The sequence below is a fragment of the Babylonia areolata genome, chromosome 12, assembly GCF_041734735.1.
Source record: "Babylonia areolata isolate BAREFJ2019XMU chromosome 12, ASM4173473v1, whole genome shotgun sequence".
NCBI lineage: Eukaryota > Metazoa > Mollusca > Gastropoda > Neogastropoda > Buccinidae > Babylonia > Babylonia areolata.
This window is the reverse complement of record NC_134887.1, coordinates 29,458,680-29,483,162: the sequence shown is the minus strand read 5'-3', so window position 1 is coordinate 29,483,162 and position 24,483 is coordinate 29,458,680. Positions and strand designations below refer to the sequence as shown.

At 44.4% G+C, this 24,483-nt stretch overlaps 1 protein-coding gene across 2 annotated transcripts in view; it reads right to left on the bottom strand.

Moving 5' to 3' along the window:
- Nucleotides 1–273: 273 nt before the first annotated feature.
- LOC143288510 (uncharacterized) overlaps nt 274–24,483 on the bottom strand; it is a 59,579-nt gene continuing 35,369 nt past the window's right edge. For both annotated transcript variants that reach the window (XM_076597087.1, XM_076597088.1), the window contains exons 16-27: nt 23,451–23,595; nt 21,764–22,004; nt 20,945–21,190; nt 19,882–20,037; nt 17,184–17,352; nt 16,113–16,277; nt 13,978–14,138; nt 12,046–12,227; nt 8,384–8,519; nt 7,501–7,569; nt 6,780–6,995; nt 274–701 (exon numbers count right to left, since the gene is read on the bottom strand). In XM_076597087.1, the coding sequence (XP_076453202.1) occupies nt 663–701; nt 6,780–6,995; nt 7,501–7,569; nt 8,384–8,519; nt 12,046–12,227; nt 13,978–14,138; nt 16,113–16,277; nt 17,184–17,352; nt 19,882–20,037; nt 20,945–21,190; nt 21,764–22,004; nt 23,451–23,595 (1,925 nt within the window). In that variant the 3' untranslated portion in view covers nt 274–662. The remainder of the gene's footprint in view (nt 702–6,779; nt 6,996–7,500; nt 7,570–8,383; nt 8,520–12,045; nt 12,228–13,977; nt 14,139–16,112; nt 16,278–17,183; nt 17,353–19,881; nt 20,038–20,944; nt 21,191–21,763; nt 22,005–23,450; nt 23,596–24,483) is intronic.

The window sequence follows — 24,483 nt, the reverse complement described above, 5'->3', positions numbered from 1 at the left end:
CCGCCATCTTGCAGTATATGACTGTATGGTGCAGCATACAACACAGTAATTTAGCATTCTCGTTGTCCAAGCAGTGTGTGCGTGTGCTTGCTGGTGTGGGTTCTCTGTGAGCGCACATCCGCTTGTGTGTGTGCATGATTGTGTGCAAGCGTATGTTCTGTTAGCGTATGTGTATGTGTGTATGTAAGGCGTATTTTGTGGGGTTTTTGATGCAATGATTCATATTTGCTATGTGTATCTGTCTTGGTGTATATATGTGTGTATATATATATATTTTTTTTTTCTTCTTTTTTTTTTTTTTTTTATTCCTTCTAATGTTTTCATGTGCTGTTGTAAGCCATTACGCACTACTGAATGCGTATTGTTTCATGGGAGGCGCTTCAAACCCACACTATAGGGTGAGTTCGTGCCATATGAGAACAATGTCTTATCATAATTATCATCATCATCATCATCATCATTCACTGTTGTCACTGTCGGTGATGCTGGGTGTGTCACTCTCTCCCAGTGGTAGTAACAGCCTTCGACGAGTGGAGTTTGACGACCGACTGGCAAAAAAAACAAAAAAGCCCAACAGGTCAGGCTGCTCAGGGGCGGTGGGTCCTGGTTCTGGTGAATTTCAGGCTGCGTGGCTGGTCAGCCAATCCTGCTCAGTCTGCAGTCTACAGGGGCCGGAGGATGCCCTGCGACAGGGCCTGCTCCTGTGAATACACACCACCATCCATCAGCTTTGACACGTCAGAGCCCACACACTGACTGATACGACACTTTCATCGTTATATTAACTCATTCTACTCCAGGTACCAGTTAACTCGTACCATAATTACTTCCCCTGTGGGCCAGGTACGAGTATTTTCATACCAAAACACTGTTTGAATTTTGTTCATTCTTGCTTCGTACATACCCCCGAAAGCGGAGTATGGCTGCCTACATGGTGGGGGTAAAAACGGTCATACACGTAAAAAGCCCACTCACGTATATACGAGTGAACGTGGGAGTTGAAGCCCACGAACGCAGAAGAAGAAGAAGAAGAAGAAGCTTCATACGATTGGCATTCTAAACTGAACTGTTTATGGATTCCACCCAGAAGCACGAAAACATAGCTTTGTTTGACTGACTGAATCAAGAATTCTCCATCAATTTTTACTGTTGTAGTGAACCACCCTGTTTTTTCTGCAGTGGTCTCATGTAGTGCTGGTGCAGGGGAGTTTGAACAGGCATGTAGCTGTGGCGGTAGAATGAGTTAATAGCATCAATAGTTCTCCAACAGGCCTGTCGAAGAGACATGGCACACTCATTGTTACAGCGTCAATAATTCTCCAACAGGCCTGTCAGGGAGACATGGCACACTCATTGTTACAGTGTCAACAGTACTCCAACAGGCCTGTCAGGGAGACATGGCACACTGACTGTTACAGTGTCAACAGTACTCCAACAGGCCTGTCAAGGAGACATGGCACACTCACTGTTACAGTGTCAACAGTACTCCAACAGGCCTGTCAGGGAGACATGGCACACTCATTGTTACAGTGTCAATAGTTCTCCAACAGGCCTGTCATGGAGACATGGCACACTCACTGTTACAGTGTCAATAATTCTCCAACAGGCCTGTCAGGGAGACATGGCACACTCATTGTTACAGTGTCAATAATTCTCCAACAGGCCTGTCAGGGAGACATGGCACACTCATTGTTACAGTGTCAATAATTCTCCAACAGGCCTGTCAGGGAGACATGGCACACTCATTGTTACAGTGTCAATAATTCTCCAACAGGCCTGTCAGGGAGACATGGCACACTCATTGTTACAGTGTCAATAATTCTCCAACAGGCCTGTCAGGGAGACATGGCACACTCATTGTTACAGTGTCAATAATTCTCCAACAGGCCTGTCAGGGAGACATGGCACACTCATTGTTACAGTGTCAATAATTCTCCAACAGGCCTGTCAGGGAGATATGGCACACTCATTGTTACAGTGTCAATAATTCTCCAACAGGCCTGTCAGGGAGACACGGCACACTCACTGTTACAGTGTCAACAGTACTCCAACAGGCCTGTCAGGGAGACATGGCACACTCACTGTTACAGTGTCAACAGTACTCCAACAGGCCTGTCAGGGAGACATGGCACACTCATTGTTACAGTGTCAATAGTTCTCCAACAGGCCTGTCATGGAGACATGGCACACTCACTGTTACAGTGTCAATAATTCTCCAACAGGCCTGTCAGGGAGACATGGCACACTCATTGTTACAGTGTCAATAATTCTCCAACAGGCCTGTCAGGGAGACATGGCACACTCATTGTTACAGTGTCAATAATTCTCCAACAGGCCTGTCAGGGAGACATGGCACACTCATTGTTACAGTGTCAATAATTCTCCAACAGGCCTGTCAGGGAGACATGGCACACTCATTGTTACAGTGTCAATAATTCTCCAACAGGCCTGTCAGGGAGATATGGCACACTCATTGTTACAGTGTCAATAATTCTCCAACAGGCCTGTCAGGGAGACACGGCACACTCACTGTTACAGTGTCAACAGTACTCCAACAGGCCTGTCAGGGAGACATGGCACACTCATTGTTACAGTGTCAATAGTTCTCCAACAGGCCTGTCAGGGAGACATGGCACACTCATTGTTACAGTGTCAATAATTCTCCAACAGGCCTGTCATGGAGATATGGCACACTCATTGTTACAGCGTCAATAATTCTCCAACAGGACCGTCAAGCAGACATGGCACACTCAACGTTATCATACCAGCGTCAATAATTCTCGAATAGGACTGTCAAGGAAACACGGCACACTCAATGTTATTATAACAGTGTCAATAATTCTCGAACAGGACTGTCAAGCAGACATGGCACACTCAATGTTATTATAACAGTGTCAATAATTCTAGAACAGGACTGTCAAGCAGACATGGCACACTCAACGTCATTATAACAGCGTCAATAATTCTCAAATAGGCCTGTCAGGCAGACACAGCACACTCATCATTATCATAACAGCATCAATAATTCTCAATCAGGACTGTCAAGCAGATATGGCACACTCATCATTATCATAACAGCATCAATAATTCTTGAACTGGCCTGTCAAGCCACTAGCGATAATGCTCCAGAGACACAACCCAGAGCACGACTCCACAGTCTCCCGAGACTGAAGGATGCCGAAAGCAACAACTATTATTGCTACTACAAATAAATCTATTCATATAGCACCAAATCGTGTTAAACAAAAAAAAAGAAAAAAAAAGTGTTTTCACAGCCATGCATGCACAACCCTGAAACAAAGTAGTGAAAGACAAAACATAAATACAAGCATATAGAAGGCCAGACAAATGATGTACGGAAAAAGGGAGGATTTAGAGGAGATAGTTTAGAAAGAGGTAGGGTCTAAGGCCAGACAAATGATGTACAGTAAAAAGGGAGGATTTAGAGGAGATAGTTTAGAAAGAGGTAGGGTCTAAGGCCAGACAAATGATGTACGGAAAAAGGGAGGATTTAGAGGAGATAGTTTAGAAAGAGGTAGGGTCTAAGGCCAGACAAATGATGTACAGTAAAAAGGGAGGATTTAGAGGAGATAGTTTAGAAAGAGGTAGGGTCTAAGGCCAGACAAATGATGTATGGAAAAAGGGAGGATTTAGAGGAGATACTTTAGAAAGAGGTAGGGTCTAAGGCCAGACAAATGATGTACAGTAAAAAGGGTGGATTTAGAGGAGATAGTTTAGAAAGAGGTAGGGATTAAGGCCAGACAAATGATGTACAGTAAAAAGGGAGGATCTAGAGGAGATAGTTTAGAAAGAGGTAGGGTATAAGGCCAGACAAATGATGTACAGTAAAAAGGGTGGATTTAGAGGAGATAGTTTAGAAAGAGGTAGGGTCTAAGGCCAGACAAATGATGTATGGAAAAAGGGTGGATTTAGAGGAGATACTTTAGAAAGAGGTAGGGTCTAAGGCCAGACAAATGATGTACAGTAAAAAGGGTGGATCTAGAGGAGATAGTTTAGAAAGAGGTAGGGATTAAGGCCAGACAAATGATGTACAGTAAAAAGGCTGGATTTAGAGGAGATACTTTAGAAAGAGGTAGGGTCTAAGGCCAGACAAATGATGTACAGTAAAAAGGGTGGATTTAGAGGAGATACTTTAGAAAGAGGTAGGGTCTAAGGCCAGACAAATGATGTACAGTAAAAAGGGTGGATTTAGAGGAGATAGTTTAGAAAGAGGTAGGGTTTAAGGCCAGACAAATGATGTACAGTAAAAAGGGAGGATTTAGAGGAGATACTTTAGAAAGAGGTAGGGATTAAGGCCAAATGATGCACAGTAAAAAGGGTGGATTTAGAGGAGATAGTTTAGAAAGAGGTAGGGTCTAAGGCCAGACAAATGATGTACAGTAAAAAGGGTGGATTTAGAGGAGATACTTTAGAAAGAGGTAGGGTTTAAGGCCAGACAAATGATGTACAGTAAAAAGGGAGGATTTAGAGGAGATACTTTAGAAAGAGGTAGGGTCTAATGCCAGACAAATGATGTACAGTAAAAAGGGTGGATTTAGAGGAGATACTTTAGAAAGAGGTAGGGTCTAAGGCCAGACAAATGATGTACAGTAAAAAGGGTGGATTTAGAGGAGATACTTTAGAAAGAGGTAGGGTCTAAGGCCAGACAAATGATGTATGGAAAAAGGGTGGATCTAGAGGAGATACTTTAGAAAGAGGTAGGGTCTAAGGCCAGACAAATGATGTACAGTAAAAAGGGTGGATTTAGAGGAGATAGTTTAGAAAGAGGTAGGGTCTAAGGCCAGACAAAATTATGTACGGAAAAAGGGTGGATTTAGAGGAGATAGTTTAGAAAGAGGTAGGGTCTAAGGCCAGACAAATGATGTACAGTAAAAAGGGTGGATTTAGAGGAGATACTTTAGAAAGAGGTAGGGTCTAAGGCCAGACAAATGATGTACAGTAAAAAGGGTGGATTTAGAGGAGATACTTTAGAAAGAGGTAGGGTCTAAGGCCAGACAAATGATGTACAGTAAAAAGGGTGGATTTAGAGGAGATAGTTTAGAAAGAGGTAGGGTCTAAGGCCAGACAAATGATGTACAGTAAAAAGGGTGGATTTAGAGGAGATACTTTAGAAAGAGGTAGGGCCTAAGGCCAGACAAATGATGTACAGTAAAAAGGGTGGATTTAGAGGAGATAGTTTAGAAAGAGGTAGGGTCTAAGGCCAGACAAATGATGTACAGTAAAAAGGGCAGACTTAGAGGAGATGCTTTAGAAAGAGGTAGGGTCTAAGGCCAGACAAATGATGTACGGAAAAAGGGTGGATTTAGAGGAGATACTTTAGAAAGAGGTAGGGTCTAAGGCCAGACAAATGATGTACAGTAAAAAGGGTGGATTTAGAGGAGATACTTTAGAAAGAGGTAGGGTCTAAGGCCAGACAAATGATGTACGGTAGAAAGGGTGGATTTAGAGGAGATAGTTTAGAAAGAGGTAGGGTCTAAGGCCAGACAAATGATGTACAGTAAAAAGGGTGGATTTAGAGGAGATAGTTTAGAAAGAGGTAGGGTCTAAGGCCAGACACAAAAGAGCCGAGTGAAAGGATCTGATGAAGCGAAACAGTGAGGTCATTCCAAGCGCCAGGTCCAGAGACAAGAGAAAGAGCGGCCTCCGCCAACTGTGGAGTGTCTGAATCTGGGAGACCAGGAAGGTGGATCATATAGAGCGAGATAGGGTGTAAAGGTGAAGCATTCACATTCTGAAGGGGTCACTGAGGATGTAATGAATGTGTGTGTGTGTGTGTGTGTGTGTGTGTGTGTGTGTGTTTGTGTGTGTGTGTACGTGTGTGTGTTTGCGTGTGTGTTTGTGTGCGTGCATGTGTGTTTGGTGTGTGTGTGTACATGTGTGTGTTTGGTGTGTGTATGTGTGTGTGTGTGTGTGTGTGTGTGTGTGTGTGTGTGTGTGTGTACGTGTGTGTGTGTGTGTGTGTGTGTGTGTGTGTGTGCATGTGTGTTTGGTGTGTGTGTACGTGTGTGTGTTTGGTGTGTGTATGTGTGTGTGTGCACATGCACCTTTGTATACACATGAGCATGAGTATACTTTAGCTGTTGTTGTTTTCAACAACCCCCAACTTTTATGTAACACGTAAAAAACCCAACATATTAAACACATAAAAAAAAAACAATCTTCCCTCTCATTTTGACCACCATTATCACCAGCAACAAAAGAAATTCAACATTTTACTTTCCTTTCACACAATCATACACACATGCACACACACAGACACACACACTCACATAGACACACACATTCACAGACACACATACACCCCACACAAAACACAACACACACGCACAAACTTCTTCCTTCTAGGCTGTAACTCTTATGTTCACTCATATGAACACGAGTAGGCTTTTACATGCCTGACTGCTTTTACCCCACCATGTAGGCAGCCATACTCCGTTTTCGGGGGTGTGCATGATGGGTATCTTCTTCTTCTTTCCATAACCCACCAAACGCCGACATGTATAACAGGATCTTTAACATGTGTATTTGATCCTCTGCTTACATACACACACAAAAGGGGTATAGGAACAAGCAGGTCTGCACATATGTTGACCTGGGAGATCGGAAAAAAATCTCCAACCTTAACCCACCAGGCGCTGTTACCGAGATTCGAACCAGGGACCCTCAGACTGAAAGTCCAACGCTTTACCCACTCGGCTACTGTGCCCGTCACACACCCACACACACAAAAACAAATATCGAACAAAAACCAAGCTCACCCCCAAAACACGGAACGTGCGGTCGGCCACATCGTCAAAGAACCCTTTCTCCTTCTGGTACACCGTGCCCTTGACCCCTTGCTTCTTCACCTTGGCCGGCAGGTTGTCCAGCACAAGGTCGCTGACCTTCGACCCGGTCGCCTTGCCGGCCGCTGCGGCTCGAGCCGCCTGACACGCCGGGCCGTCCCCAATGGCTTCTTCCATGAATGTGTAGGTCTGTAAACAGGGAGACAGTAGTGTGCTGGTAACCACTACAGGCTTCTTACTCTCCTGTTTTTCTTGTTTTTCTGAGTTCTGTAAATGTGCATCTTTCTTTCTTTCTGCGTCAAGGAGTTTGCACTTCCCACATTCGCTCATGTCAATGAGCAGGCTTGTATTTTATCGTATTGTATTGTATTGTACTGTAATTGCATTGCATTGCATTGCACTGCACTGTACTGTATTGTATTACCCTTTTGTCACAACTGATTTCTCAGTGTGAAATTCAAGCTGCTATATCCCTAGAGAGAGAGTGCATCACTACAGTGTGAGCGCCACTTTTTTTTCTTTTTCTTTTCTGTCTTAATTTCTCTTTTCTAAAGATAATGAAGCATTGTGTATATTCTGTGATTCCAGTACATTCCTCATGCATCACACACCATGTATTAGTTTCTCTTTCTAAAGATAATGAAGTATCGTGTGTTGTGTGAATGGTAGTGAAAGAGAGGAAACGATATCTCACAGGCACTGAGGGCAGGTCGTCCAAGTCGAAGTGACCGTCCCAGATGGTGACCGCCAGGCTTGCTGCAACCTGCACACACACACACACACACACACACATCACTACTGTCATCACCATGCCTACAGCACACCCATGGGCACATTCACGTCATAATCAATGTGCACACAAACACATACATGCACAGACGCACACACACTCACACACACAAACACTCATACACAAACACACACACACAGACTCATGCACACATTCACGCACGTGCACAAACACACTCACACACACAAACATGCACACACACACACACACACTCACTCACACATACACACACACACACAGACATGCAGGCACACACACAGACACACATATACAAACACACACACAAATGCACATACACACTGCCACCTATATACACACACCACCTCTCTGATCACCATGCCTACAGCATACACATGGACACGTTCACAGCATCATCTGTGTGCACAGACACACACACACACACACACACACACGCAGACACACCCACGCACATATGACACGAACACACTGCCACCTAAACACACATCACCACCATCATCACTGTGTCTGCAGCATACACATTGACACAATCATGTCATCATCTATGTGCATAAACAAACGCATGCACACACACACACACAGAGGCACTCATCCACACACACATAACATGAAGACACTGCCACCTAAGCACACAACACCACCATCATCACCATGCCTACAGCATTCACATAGACCAAGATCATGTCATCGTGTATGTGCAGATACATGCACGGATGCACAAAAGCACGCACACACACACACACAGGCACACACACACACAGAGGCGCACACACACACACACACACACACACACACACAACAGACTCACATGCTTGCTGTTTGGGTCCCAAGGATGACTGCCCACCACCTGCTGAGGGGGCGCGGTCTTCATGTCCTTTACCATCACTGACGGGATGTCCCCTCTCAACAGGGGCACATTGTGGGTCCCTGTGTACACCGAGTTTCTGGACACACACACAACCATCATCATCATCATCATAGTGACGGGCGCAACAGCTGAGTCGTTAAAGCGTTGGACTTTCAATCTGAGGGTCCCGGGTTCGAATCACGGTGACGGCGCCTGGTGGGTAAAGGGTGGGGATTTTTACGATCTCCCAGGTCAACATATGTGCAGACCTGCTAGTGCCTGAACCCCCTTCGTGTGTAAATGCATGCAGAAGATCAAATACGCACGTTAAAGATCCTTTAATCCATGTCAGCATTCGGTGGGTTATGGAAACAAGAACATACCCAGCATGCACACCCCCGAAAGCGGAGTATGGCTGCCTACATGGCGGGGTAAAAACGGTCATGCACGTAAAAGCCCACTCGTGTACATACGAGTGAACGTGGGAGTTGCAGCCCACGAACGTAGAAGAAGAAGAAGAAGAAGATCATCATCATAGTAATAATACTAAGAATACACATGTAAATTATCAATATAACAATACACATATAAATTACCTATATAGCAATGTAACACAATAATAATAATAATAATGCTGCTGCTGCTGCTGATGATGATGCTGATAATAATATTAGTAATAATAACAGTAGTAGTAATAACAGTAGTAATGATAATAATGATGATAATAATAATATTGATGACACTACAACGACTACTATATATCTATATATACAGCACGGTCACATGATAACAATAATACTAACAATAGTAAGAAGAAGAATATATATATATATATGAGCGGAAGAAGCAGGGCTCAACTTCTGGAGACATTTTCCCCTTGCAACACCTGTGGGAAGTGCTGCGCATCCAGAATCAGCATCTTCTCCCATATGAGGACACATACCGACAGATAAGCCTGCCTGCCTACTCATCCGTCAGTCTGACAGGAGACTCCATCATTTTATATATATATTATATATATATATATATATATATATATATATATATATATATATATGTATGTATGTATGTATATGTATTTATATATTTATTTATTTATTTATATACAGCACTGTCACATAATGGTGATACTAATTATAGTAAGAAGAAGAATAAGAATACATAATGTCTATACAGCACTGTCACATAATACTACCATCAATTTTAGTAAGCAAAAGAAGAAGAAGAAGAAGATTCTCTGAAGAAGAAGAAAAATACTTATATCTATACAGCACTGTCACATAATACTACAGCTAATTAGAGTAAAAAGGAGAAGAAAAAGAAGAAGATGATGTTGAAGAAGAAGAATACATGTACCAATACAGCACTGTCACATAGTAATAACGCTAATAATTGTAAGAAGGAGAAGAAGGACAAGAAGAAGAAGAAAAAAAAGGAAAAGAGGAGGAAAAATACATATATCCATACAGCACTATCACATAATAATGATACTAATAAGAGAAAGAAGAAGAATACATATATCTATACAGTGCTGCCACATAATAACAATACTAATTAGAAGAAGAAGAAGAAGAAAATGTATATATTACCTATACAGCACTGTCACGTTACAATGACGATGATGATGATAACAAATGTATCTATACAGCGCTGACACATTACAACAGAATTCTGTATCAAACATCTGCTCTGAAAGGTACACGCAAAAATACATGTGGAAGCACTCATGACCCGTTCCAGCGTATACACATAACTGGGTCGGTCCCAAGGTTGTCATAGCCTAGGGGTGGCAATGGGGACAAGCTCCCATTGTCTATAAAATGCCCCTCACGGCGCGCGTCTCCAACAGCCTCTGACAACTAGGTCCAGCTCCTAGCCTGCTCGTGTGGCTTTGATATAAGCCCGGCAGAACTGCTGCTACTGATAGGAGAAGGGGTGAAGGCGGGTTACCTGGTGCCTGAAAACCAGTGCTTTGGGTAGATGGGGCTCATCAGTCTGGGAAGACAGCTCATCTAAGAGAAGGAAAACTCTGATTTCAAACCTCCGCTGCCTTGCGGCCATACCCACTCATAGGAAAGGCTTCGGGAGTCAACCCTGAGGAAAAATCCGGGCAGATGGAGTCCGTTAGCCTCAGCAGGCAGTCCTTCCAAGAGAAGGAAAACTCCCAAGAGAAAACCCGGCCAACTGTAAACCGTTACCAGAACAGATCACTGAAGACGGCGTCACAGTGGCTTCTCTAAGGGGCGTGATCTAGTCAAAACCGGCTGTGCACGCACTCTACGACACACTGGGTCCAAACACAGCGACACCTCCTTGAGAAATAGAAACTGGAAACTACAGAGATGCCAACCCCTGTCAAGTGTTTGCAGGAACAATCAGGAAACTTGGTAGGAGCACTGACGGGCGCAACAGCCGAGTGGTTAAAGCGTTGGACTGTCAATCTGAGTGTCCCGGGTTCGAATCACGGTCACGGCGCCTGGAGGGTAAAGGGTGGAGATTTTTACGATCTCCAAGGTCAACATATGTGCAGACCTGCTAGTGCCTGAACCCCCTTCGTGAGTATATGCAAGCAGAAGATCAAATACGCACGTTAAAGATCCTGTAATCCATGTCAGCGTTCAGTGGGTTATGGAAACAAGAACAAACCCAGCATGCACACCCCCGAAAACAGAGTATGGCTGCCTACATTGCGGGGTAAAAACGGTCATACACGTAAAAGCCCACTCGTGTGCATACGAGTGAACGCAGAAGAAGAAGAAAAAGGTAGGAACATTCTGAATTTGGTAGGAACACTCGCACTCCGAGCCACATCAGCAAACGTACATTTTATCTACAAGGCATACAAACACTTGGGCCCACCTGCAACACGGTGTAACTGCTATGATTAAGCTGACTGGTCCACTCAATGCTGTTTCAATGTAAACACGCATGCAATTAGCTGAGCATCATCACGCGAGACCAAGGTTCGTAGCAGTGACTGCCCTGTTCTCGTGATCAACAGGTCTAGAGCATCTGGTAATGATACAACAGGAAAGCATGTGACCACGCTATGTAGTCGAAAATGAACTCATCGGAACAAATCTGATGTTGGTGTAACTTCAGAACATACTGCAATCAAGCGTAACAAAATCCGGCGAAATTCTAACAGTTGGCATCTCTGTGAAAGTGCAACCAAAATCTATGACGGCACTGACCCGTCAAAGGAATGGAAACTGAAAACCTGATGGGTGCAACAGCCGAGTGGTTCAAGCATTGACTTTCAATCCGAGGGTTCCGGGTTCGAATCATGGTGACGGCGCCTGGTGGGTAAAGGGTGGTGATTTTTACGATCTCCCAGGTCAACATATGTGCAGACCTGCTAGTGCCTGAACCCCCTTCGTGTGTATTGCAAGCAGAAGATCAAATATGCAATCCTGTAATCCATGTCAGTGTTCGGTGGGTTATGGAAACAAGAATATACCCAGCATACACCCCCCCCACCCCCTCCTGAAAGCAGAGTATGGCTGCCTACATGGCGGGGTAAAAACGGTCATACACGTAAAAGCCCACTCATGTACATACGATTTGCAGCTCACGAACACAGAAGAAGAAACTGAAAACCTGAAAACTTTGACAGCACTGACCCGTCAAACAGAGGCAGCACGGTCCAGCCCAGCACGTTGTCAGCCGTCACGTCCATCTGGTCGCCGTCGGCACCGATGAGGGCACCGGGGAGCTTGTTGTCGGCAGTGGGGCGGTACGCCACAGAGAAGGCCAGCAGTCTCAGCACCAGCACACTGTTGTCATCGTAGAACGGGTACAGGCTCTATGGGGGGGTCGAGGGGGGAGGGGAGGAAGGAGGCGGTCAGAACAGCAAAGTCAACCACCCATCTTCTTGATATGACAACTACTAATACTTAAAATAATGTGCATCTAATGATAACAATATATTAATGATAATAATAATAATAATAATAATGTTATCGTCGTAGAATGGGTACAGACTCTGTGGGGGATGGGAGGAGGTCAGAACAACAACGTCAACCACCCATCTTCTTGATATGACTACTACTGATACTTAAAAGGAAATTTTCTACCTAAAATTACGTTTAAATAACATACTTACCGTGACCCAACTAGTGCAGACTCCGGCAGGGGTCTGACATTCCTGTCCTGTGCAAACTACTATCCGCCTATGCGGAGAAAACGAAACTACGGCCGATAACCTCCCGGAAGTAGGTAACCTCCCCTTTGTCCCGCTGGCTACTAATACTTAAAATAATGTGCATCTAATGATAACAATATAATGATGATAATAATAATAATAATAATGTTATAGTCGTAGAATGGGTACAAGGCGTGGGGTGTGGGGGGAGGAGGGAATCAGAACAACAATGTCAGCCACCCATCTTCTGCTTCATAACAACCATGTACGTATGTATGAAGGCACCATGGCGAGATTGTTTTAACCCTTTGAGCCCTGACCACCGCTTTACTGGTGGTAGAGAAAAATGACATAATGCCTAGCCACCGGTTGAGCGGTGCGTAAGCACTTGTGTCGTGTTTTGCTATTGGTTGACTTATATTGAAGAGCCAATCAGAAAAACCGTAATATTCTGACGTCAGCGAACGTAGTACCAACATGGCCGCACCTTTTCACTGTGTTTTCACTGTGCATGTGCTTTGGATAAAAAAGATCAATTTCAATATAAGTCAACCAATAGCAAAACACAACACAAGTGTTTACGCACCGCTCAACCGGTGGCTAGGCATTATGTCATTTTTCTCTACCACCAGTAGGGCACTCCTTTTATATCTGCCGTGACACATTAAATACCAATTATTTGCAAATTTTGTCTCAGGAGCTCGGGCAGAAGGGTTAAAATTGCTCAGGAACTCAGGGCTCAAAGGGTTAAGCATTGGACTTCTGATCCAGTATTCAGCAGCGGTCAGTGTTCGAGGCCACGTTTCAGCATGGTGCTGTACCTTTGGGAGTGGCACTTTACTCTGAATTTCTTCACTCCACCCAGGTGTGAAAGGGTATCTGAGTTCGACAGGCGATGGCTGAAACAGCAGAAGGAGAGGGGACTCGGTCCTGCCTTTCAAATGCCAGACCTATGCACAATGAATAGAAATTCAATGCCCTGATAGCCATAAAAAAAGCGGATAGTAGTTTGCACAGGACAGGAATGTCAGACCCCTGCCGGAGTCTGCACTAGTTGGGTCACGGTTAAGTATGTGTAATTAAAAAAAAACTTTGGGACCTTTGACATTTGTATAGTGCCCTTTTTCTCAAAAGGCTCACAGTGTTTCACATGAAAAGAAAAGTTACAAATTCCATGAACCAATAACAACTCTCTCTTTCTCCCCATCACCCCCCCCCCCATCTCTCAAACAAGGAAAGTGGCAGTATAATTAAGACTCTTATCAGCAACAGAGGGGATTTGGAATGAGCGGTGTGGGAGCAATGCCACTGAAATAGAGCAGATGGTGGGGCAGCAAATTAAAAAAATAAAATGAAATAAAAATTAAAATTAAAATTAAAAAAACTCCCATCCACGTGAGAGTCCACCAACCTGCGGCCCCCCAGCGAAGGAAGGAGCGGTCAGCAGTGACTCCCCCTGGAGCTGTGTGACGAACACAGGGTCGTTCTTCCCCGACCCGTCATCCAGTGCCGTCATGCTGCTGGTTGGGCCCCCCACCGACACTTGGGCCACGCACATCACGTACTTCTCCTCTGTGATATGACACACACACAAGCATGCACATAAAGAGACACAAAACACACACACACACACACACATACCTTGTGTGTGCATGCATAAATACACACATACACCACATGCACACACATACACACACTCACAACCAGATCAAACACACCACACACACACACACACACACCATGTGTGTGCATGCATAAATACACACATACACCACATGCACACACATACACACACTCACAACCAGATCAAACACACCACACACACACACACACACACACACACACACGCACATACCATGTGTATGCATGCATAAATACACACATATACCACATGCACACACACACAAACACAGAAACACACACACACAAACACACACCACATGCTCAGACACGCACACACACACAAACATGCACACACATTATGACAGTTATCTTCACAACTTATAACACTTATAACATATCAAAACAATTAAAACACATCATTCATTAGAAAATCATTTCTTTTGTCATAACACACTGAAAATATTGACTTTCATCTCTAAAGATTTGGACAATCACTGAGTTAAAAACCTTAATCTATTGTCCTCCCTTTTTCATATATCATATCACAATATGTAGACAGTAACACCAGGCAGCTGCTGGCACCAAGCCATAATGAAGGGTGCTAGAGTAGTGCACTGACAATTGTCAATTAAAAAATTTTTTTTTAAGTATAGCAGCTGTGTATACCATGTGCTTTGACACCTCCTTGAAACTGAAACTGCTCATCTTCCGTGAGTATATTTCATCTGCATATTACATTTTCTTTTAACTCACTCAGTACGGCCAGTCCTCTCTTCTCCTCTACACAGACCCCTCGGATGTCCAGTGGGCGTCTGAATGACCCAACCTTCAGCTTCCGTCGTCAGAATTGTGGTATTCTTTGTCAACATTCACGTCTTCAGTATAAGAGCTTTCCGCTTGCAATATTTTGATGATGGTAATTGGGGTGAAATGCAGTTAACATCGTCTCTTTTGCCGTTTGTATGGAGAGAGTTAAAACTCCATTTGAAAGGCTTTTTCAGCCTGCAAAGCCTATCAAAGCTGATTTTTCTACAGAATTCTGCCATGGACAACTGTTTTGTTCCTGTGGGTAATATCTGTTATGAGCGCTAGGTCTATGCTACACACAAACAAACGGGACCTCGGTTTATCATCTCATCTGAACAACTAGCATCCAGACCACCTTTAAAGGTTCACTGGGGGTGGGGGTGGGGGTGGGGGGGCAGAAAATACAGACAAAAGCCTGATTCAAACCTGTGCACTCAGATTCTCTTGCCTCCTAGGCAGATGCTCTACCACTAGGCCACCACTCCACTCCAGAAGAAAGTGGAATGACGATGATGAATGATATATAGTGCCTATCCTTGATAGGCGACTATGCTCTAAGCGCTTTAAAAACTCAGTGTCATTTGCACAACAGGCTGCCCACCTTGGTACAGCCGACTGATGGTTGCCATTGACGCTCATCATTCATTTCTTGTGTCATTCAGGCACACACACATTGACACTCAGACAGACATGTAACATTTTACATGTATGACCGTTTTGTTTATTTACCCCACCATGTAGGCAGCCATACTCCGTTTTCAGGGGTGTGCATGCTGGGCCCGGTATGTTCTTGTTTCCAAAACCCACCCAACACTGACATGGATTACAGTATCTTTAATGTGCGTATTTGAACCTTCTGAGTGCATATACACATCTTTAAAGGGGGGTTCAGGCACTAGCAGGTCTACACATATATTGACCTGGGAGATCGGAAAAAAACTCAATCCTTTACCCACCAGGCGCCGTTACCAAGATTTCAAACCCGGGACACTCAGATTTAAAGTCCAACACTTAACCACTCAACCCGGGACCCTCAGACTGAAAGTCCAACACTTTAACAATTTGGCTACTGCACCCGTCACAAGTGGAAAAGAGCTGTCTCTCTCACTCACTCACCAGGCAGGCTGAAGGCCTGGTCCACCTTCACTCGCAGACCGGTGCGGAGGCGGTAGCGCACGCTGCGCACCAGGCTGAGGTTGTCGGCTGGCTTGGAGGGCGCCAGCTGCGTCTTGATGTCCAGGCGCTGCTGCAGCCAGTCTGTCAGGATGGCGTCCCCCGTGCCTGGAACATGGACATTACCACTGTGGGACACAGACATGACAGATATCACCAGTCTGACACAGACATCACCACACCCCCGAAAACAGAGTATGGCTGCTCACATGACAGGGTAAGAAAGGTCAAACATGCAAAAGCCCACTCGTGTACATACGAGTGAATGTGGGAGTTGCAGCCCACAAATGAAGAAGATGAAAAGATGAAGACATCACAACAGCGTGACACATGCCTCAAAGGCATCATCAGTGTATGACACACACCTCAACAGTTTGACACAGACATCACTGTGTGACAAAGACCTCACACACCTCACCACTGAGTGACACACACCTCATCACAGTACAACACAGACATCACTGTGTGACAAAGACCTCACACACCTCACCACTGTGTGACACACACCTCATCACAGTGTGACACAGACATCACTGTGTGACAAAGACCTCACACACCTCACCACTGAGTGACACACACCTCACAGACATCACACAGTGTGAACAGATCACACAGATATCATCTATGTGACTGGTGGCACTAAAACGTTCATAAAAAGTCAGATACCCCCCCCCCCATGTGAGAAGACATGCAACAGATTCATTCAAATCATGATATCTCTACTGTGAACAGACAAAAAAACAAAAAAAACAACAAAAAAAAGCGATTAATTTAAACACAAGTATCATCAATGGAAACAGATACACACTAACACAGGCACACACACAAGCATACACAAACACACACACACATACACAAGCATACACAAAGAGAGACACACACACACAAGCATGAACACACACACACACACACACACACACACACTCACACACACACAACCACACACACAATCAGACCAGCATAACCACACACCAAAACCACAGACCACACACCAAGGGGAGACAACAAACTGACCGGTGCTGGATCCCTCCACGGCCTGAAGACGCAGAATCATGTCTCGCTCCGTCTGGGGGTAGCGTATGTGATCTGCGTAGCTGGTGAAGATTCGCTGCTCGGACTCTGTTGGCCGACAGGACGACGACTCGTAGTAACCCGAGGCGTAACTGGGGGCAGGGACAACATCCTGCAAAAACCAGCAGGTTTTTTTTTTTTTTTTTTTTTTTTTCGTCTTTTGTTCTTTTCTTGAATAACTTTTCACATTTTAACCACACCAATATCACTAGTCATTCTGTTTGGGACTTTAAAAAAAACACTATTTTTTATGCAGTAAAAAAAAACACAACATTTTATGATTTACTGCACTTATTCTATGTGACTTCATTTTTCGATAATTAATATCAAAGCAAACTGGGCAAGCTTTTTTTTTTTGTTTTTGCTTTATACTTTTATATATATTTTACTGTACTTATTTCATGAACTTTGTTTTGTTTTTTTGTTATCAACATCACTATTCATTCTTCAAAAAAGGTTTGGGTTTTTTTTCTCATGAACTTTTTACATCTTAACATGCTTTATTTTATAAAGTGATTATTTATTTTTTTAACAAAAACATTAATTTATATCTATTTTTTTAACAAAAACATTAATTTAATTATTTCTTTACTTTTTGTTTTTCTTTTGGCGAAGGCAGTTCAAGTTATACAGCACAGCTAATGTGTGTGTATCATATCTGTACCATGTTCATCGTCACTCCTTTTCTGCCCTGACTTCCATGGTGGTTTCAGACCATTCACTGTGACATACTCAGCTCCTTGGGCAGAGAGTGAGGCGCCGTTCCAGCCACTTTCATGTTTTCATGCCTCCCATAGCCTAGCCCCTGCTGATATCTTCTTCTTCTTCTTCTGCGTTCACTCGTATGCACACGAGTGGGCTTTTACGTGTATGACCGTTTTTACCCCGCCATGTAGGCAGCCATACTCCGTTTTCGGGGGTGTGCATGCTGGGTATGTTCTTGTTTCCGTAACCCACCGAACGCTGACATGGATTACAGGATCTTTAACGTGCGTATTTGATCTTCTGCTTGCATATACACATGAAGGGGGTTCAGGCACTAGCAGGTCTGCACATATGTTGACCTGGGAGATCGTAAAAATCTCCACCCTTTACCCACCAGGCGCCGTCACCGTGATTCGAACCTGGGACCCTCAGATTGACAGTCCAACGCTTTAACCACTTGGCTATTGCGCCCGTCCCTGCTGATATCAACCTGCAGGATCTTTAACCCCTTGAGTGCCATAGCACATGGCATGTACATGCATAGTGACGTCACTGATGACATCATCAGAACTCTGGAAAGGCTGAAAATTCACACAATTTATCTATTGTGTCATGATTTGAAACACCACTTTCCACTGTCCCCCCCAACGCTGAAGGTGTTAACAGTAGAATCGGTAACCTGGGCTAAGTTGCATCAGCCATCACAGCAGCACAAAGTTCGACTCTGCGTTAAGACCTGTCCTAGGTCAATATGGAATTAGCGCAGACATTCATGAACAGGCCTGTCAATCCACAACCGACGCTGCGCCAGAAACATCACCCATAGTGCAGATGATGGGACAGCGAAAAAAAAAAGCAACAAAAAAACAACAACAACAGACGTGCAGAGCACAACTCCATAGCCTCCCCAAGACTGAAGAATGCCCCCCTCCTACAGAAAGGAGGAGTTTGTATTTTGCTCCATGTTTGGAGATACATATACTTACCATGTCAAACTGATGCAAACTAGGCCTATCGGTTTGCTCTGCTTGGCCAAATTTCGCGCGGCTAACAGTGAAAAGACGCCCCTCTTTGCACGGTCCGCTCTTAGCCAATCAAACGCCTCTAAAAGCTATAAGCGCTGAATCATTCCTTTGGCCAAGGCTCTCCACGCCATCTTGTCAGGTTTTCGCTCTGTCTCGTCTTACGCTTTTTTTGGCTATTAAGCGTGTTCATTTGGCCTTATTTTGTTGCATGCGGCTTGTCTGTATATTTTTCTTACATTCTGTGTACTCGTTTCGACTCGGCCCCCTCAATTCGTTCGTTTTTTTCTACCTCTGAGTCGATCCTGTCTTTCCTTTCTCTGTTGGGGATCGAATTTTCGCTGGGTGCCTACGCGCAAAATCATTAACCCCAAACCAACTGTCGTAATGCTAAAACTGTTCATGTAACTCAGCCTTGGTGAAGCAAACGTCCATATGTGGAGTGATGGCCCAGAGGTAATGCGTCCGCCTAGAGAATCTGAGCGCGCTGGTTCGAATCACGGCTCAGCCGCTGATATTTTCTCCCCCTCCACTAGACCTTGAGTGGTGGTCTGGGCGCTAGTCATTCAGATGAGACGATAAACTGAGGTCCCGTCCACGGCATGCACTAAGCGCACGTAAAAGAACCCACGGCAACAAAAAAGTTGTTCCTGGCAAAACTCTGAAGAAAAATCCACTTCGATAGGAAAAACAAATAAAACTACATGCAGGAAAAAAAAAAAAGGTTGGCGCTGTTGTATAGTGACACACTTTCCCTGGGGAGAACAGCCAGAATTTCACACATAAAAATCTGCTGTGATAAAAAGAAATACAAATACAAATATAACAACCCACTCTGCGTGCTTTCGAAAAGTAGCTGACCCAGCCAAATATTCCATCTCACAGATGGTCAGCCCTGACCTATATCAACCTACCTCACTGGCCGGCAAGATGCGGACGAGGATGGTGCATGCTGGGATAGCGGGCACCTGGTCCAGGTCGGTGTGCCGGAGGTTGGCGATGCCCTGCTTGACGTTGGGCATTCCGCTGCGCAGTCGCAGCTGGTGCCCTCCCACCCGGAGCACCCCGTCCTGGGAAAAAACACCCCCCCGGGCAAAATTCAGATTAAGACAAGACAAGATTCTTTGTTGTCAAGGGTGACAAATGAGCAATGAACACGTTTTTGTTTGTTGTTGTTGTTTTTACCATCCAGCCCTTACATTAAAAGGGGACAAAAGTGAAAAGAAATTTGTAAATGAAAGGTAAAAAAAAAAAGAAAAGATCAAAACACAATGAAAACACATTCATCAATACAGCCTACTTCTCTAACTTCCCGATCATCACGTCCAATTTACAGAATACAGTACACTTTATCATCTCTGGATAAAAGAAATTAATTCACCACAAATCAGTTTCTCTCCACTCTCCACCACCATCCCCGTTCAGAACAAAGCAAAAGAAAATGTAGGGAAGGTGCGCAGGCCCGCTTTCATCTGATTTTCATCAGGGTTCCCTGGTTATTTTTAGCGAGAGCCGCATGTGCATGTGCATCTCCATTTCCTTTTTTACCAGGTCACCGAAAGGCTAAAATTTTGATGTGAAATCGCTGTTCCGACGAAAAGATTTTGAATATTTTTGTGACTGTTTCTGCAAGGTTATCAGACATATTTGGTTTTATAATTACACCCATCATTTGCTTTAGTATTCTATGTTTACTTTGAGCATGTTTCTTGTCATATATATATGCCATTACGTATTCGAACTGATCCATTTATAAACTCCACCAAAAAGTTGCACGAACAAAAGGAGTGCACACCCAGAGAAGCCAGTCATGCTGGTGGGTTGCGCATGTCCCAAAACCTACTTCTCGCTCTGCAAGCGACGAAAAATCCACGACGATGGCAGGCTGCAATGAAAACACATTCATCAATACAGCCTACTTCATCAGCCCACGACACAAAACCACTTCACTTCAGAAATGGGCGGGCCGTCTCTCACCTTCTTCTTAGCGGTGTCGAAGATCCTGACCAGACAGCTGCCGATGACCACCACCTGCTCGGTGACGATGTCCACGGTGTACACCCTCAGCAGCAGCAGCATGTCCGGGTTAGCCCTCTGCCGGTCCCCGTTCACCGTCAGGCGGAAGCGGAACTCGGGGCAGCGGGCGGGGCTGGTCAGCTCAGGGAGGGCCAGGATGTCCTGCAGGCCCGCCACGTCCCCGCCCTTCAGCACACGCCCCGTCACCTGGACAGCCGTCACAGATATGCCAACCCCTGTCAAGTGTTTGTAGGAACAATCGGGAAATTTGGTAGGAATATTTTGAATTTGGTAGGAACACTCAGACTCACAACCACATCAGCAAACGTACATTTCATCTACAAGGCATACAAACACTTGAGCCTACCTGCAAAGAACGATGTAACTGGTTCAATTAAGCTTATTGGTCCACTCAATGCTGTTTCAGTGCAAACACACACGCAATCAGCTAAGCATCATCATGGGAGACCTAGGTTAGTACTGACTGCCCTGGCCTCGTGATTGATAGGTCTAGAGTGTCTAGGTAATGTTATGACTGGAAAGCATGTGACCATGCTAGTAGTCCAAAATGAACTCATCAGAAATAATTTTGACGTTGGTGTAATGTCTGAACAAACTTCGATCGAGCGTAACAAAATTTGGCGAAATATGAACAGTTGGCATCTCTGCTTGCATACCAACACAAACAACTCCCACAAACCACCACCAACATCAAATACCAGCCCCTAACTCCCACTCTCCCCCTCCCAACCTCTCCCCACGACCCATCCACCCACCCACCTTGACGACGGAGGCGTTGTCAGGGATGTAGCGCACAGCATCCACATACACGTCGAAGGGCTCCCGGCAGGACGTGGGGGCAGGGTTCTGGGCGGCCGCAGAGGGCTGGTGGTCCACAAAGGCATTGGGGTCAGGCTTCGGGGTGGGGCGGAGCGAGGTGCGGGGAGCGGGGCTGGGCTTGCTGCGGTGGGTGGGCGGGGTGGGGGCGTTGATGGACTCTGGCTGAGGCTGTCTGGGAGTGCTGCAAGAGAGACATGTTTTGTGGTGGTGGTGTTTTTTTTAATCATTTTATAAACACTAGGTTTTAACCTCTAGACTGTGTTGCTGATGTACAGCATACGTCATGAAATGTCGCTCACCAATGCTGTATTGACGTACGCTGTATGTTGTCGTGTTACAACGTTCTATGTGTACGTCACGAAATGTTGCTCACCAATGCTGTATTGACGTACGCTGTACGTCATGTTACAACGTTCTATGTTTCGATTCCCTGCATTGCAGAAAATACAGTCTGCTAACCATTAAATTAGCTCCTTTGAGAGCTTTTTATCTCTTGAGTTCCATGAGCTAAAAATATTCACCTCATTATCATATTTATGGTGAAAGTTTTGCAAGTCTGAACGAAGCTCAAGTTGTGTTTGCAAAGCCATGGCTGAATGCAGACAAACCCCAATACTTGAAAAAGTATTGGAAGAAATCTTTCAAGATGCAAATAGTAGAGATGAAGATTGTGGACCGAATGAGATAGAACTGCATGAAGTTGATGCCAATGACCCCAATTTTGACATGGAGGGGGGGTGGGAGGTGGGGTTGCTCGATGAAACTGAAGACAGACAAGCTCAACTGATTCAAGATGCAGGTGGGTGTTTACGAGGTTTGTCAGTTTATTATTTGCTTTCTGTTTGTTGCAACAATGAATATAACTTCATAGTGTGTGTTTTGAATGTGTTAGCTGTGGCAAGTAGTTTCATCAGTCACAGATCACCGTGTGTGTGAGAGAGACAGTGACTGTGCATGTTCTGTGTGTGACCAACACTGCGTGGCTCGCTGGCTGGCTCATTGCTGACAGCGTGTCGCATGCATCTTTCTGGTATTCGATCCTGAGTGCGTATTGGTTTGTTGTGTGTGTGTGTGTGTGTGTGTGTGTGAGTGAGAGAGAGAGAGAGGGGGGGAGGGGGCATGGGGGGAAAGGAGATGATGTTTACAAAACTGAAATCAGAGAATCATATACAGAATTGTATGCCTAAATTACTTTGTAAATGCAACGCTTGTAGAAGTGTGTGTGTGTGTGTGTGTGTGCGTGTGCGTGCTGTAATTTTGTTCTTTATGAGTAAGAGAGAATGAAGGGGGTATACCATCAACCAGTTTCAGCGTGTGTATGTGTTGGGGGGGATCACAACAGTCACAAGAAAGACTGTTCATAACATGGTTGATGTTGTAGCACCTATGTGACGGAATGACAGTAAATTTTTTTTTTTTTTTAATCGCATTTTATGGAATTTTTGTGTCAGATTGACTCATTATTTGAACCTGTGAGTGATAAAATTTTGGTTCATTTTCCTTTCATTTGATATATACTTTTATGCACTTTTCTTCAGTACTTTTTCTCAATCCCCCCCCCACCCCCACCCCACGCCCCCTCTTACCCCCCCCACCCTCTCACCCCCGCCCAGCACTAAAGGCTCACATTCTGGGTGTCTTTTTGGGTGGCTGGGCGGTGGTGGCGGGGGGCACCTGGCGGTCCACAGGGGGAGGGGGAGGGGGGGTCCTCGGTTCGTTGTGAGGATCGAACACCAGCGCTCCCAGCTCCGAGTTGTATCCCAGGTACGCATCTGCACAGGTGCAAAGACAGAGATGTGAGAGATTGAGATAGAGAGGGACACAGAGAGAGATGGGGATAGACACACAAAGAGATAGAGAGACAGAGACAGAGAGAGACAGATAGGGATAGAGAGAGACACAGAGAGAGAGACAGGGATAGACACAGAGATTGAGATTGAGATTGAGATGGTTTATTCATATAGGCCACAGCCCCTTTGAAGGGGGATATACAGTAAAATGCTAAAGTCATACATTCAAAAGTCTTCATGATGTAACATATACATTTCTCCTTTTGAGTGCTTTATACAGATATAGAGCGAACTCCTTGACAGTCTTTTCATTTGTTGATGACATTAACATGATAAGTCTAAACAAGCAAGGGTGTTGACAGTATTTAAGTGGAATCAATTGTTCTCTAAGATCTCTTAATACTGGGCAACACAGCACAAAGTGAACTTCATCTTCTTTAGATTCTTGACACATTGGACAAAACAAATTTTGGGCACATGATTTTCGATATCGATAATAATGCGTACATATTTCAGTAACACCTAATCTAAACCTTGCCAAAGTATATTTCAGATGTCTATCAAGTCTCATTGACAAATAAACTGGCATATTATAAGGTATATGACAAAACATTCGATACAAATCAAATCTGTCGCTATTCTGAATATGAGAGTTCCAATTTTGCCATCTACAATCAATTAATGTTCTACGAAATACATGAATAAAATTACTGATATCTCCGACACTTTGGTTCAACCATACGAAACCAAAACCATACTCACAAAGTTTCATTCTCACATTAGACACCCAATTTCTCTTGCCTCTATTATCTAAATCTAATAGCATTCTATAAGCTTTATGGGGTAATCTGTGCTCTTCCATCTGAGTTA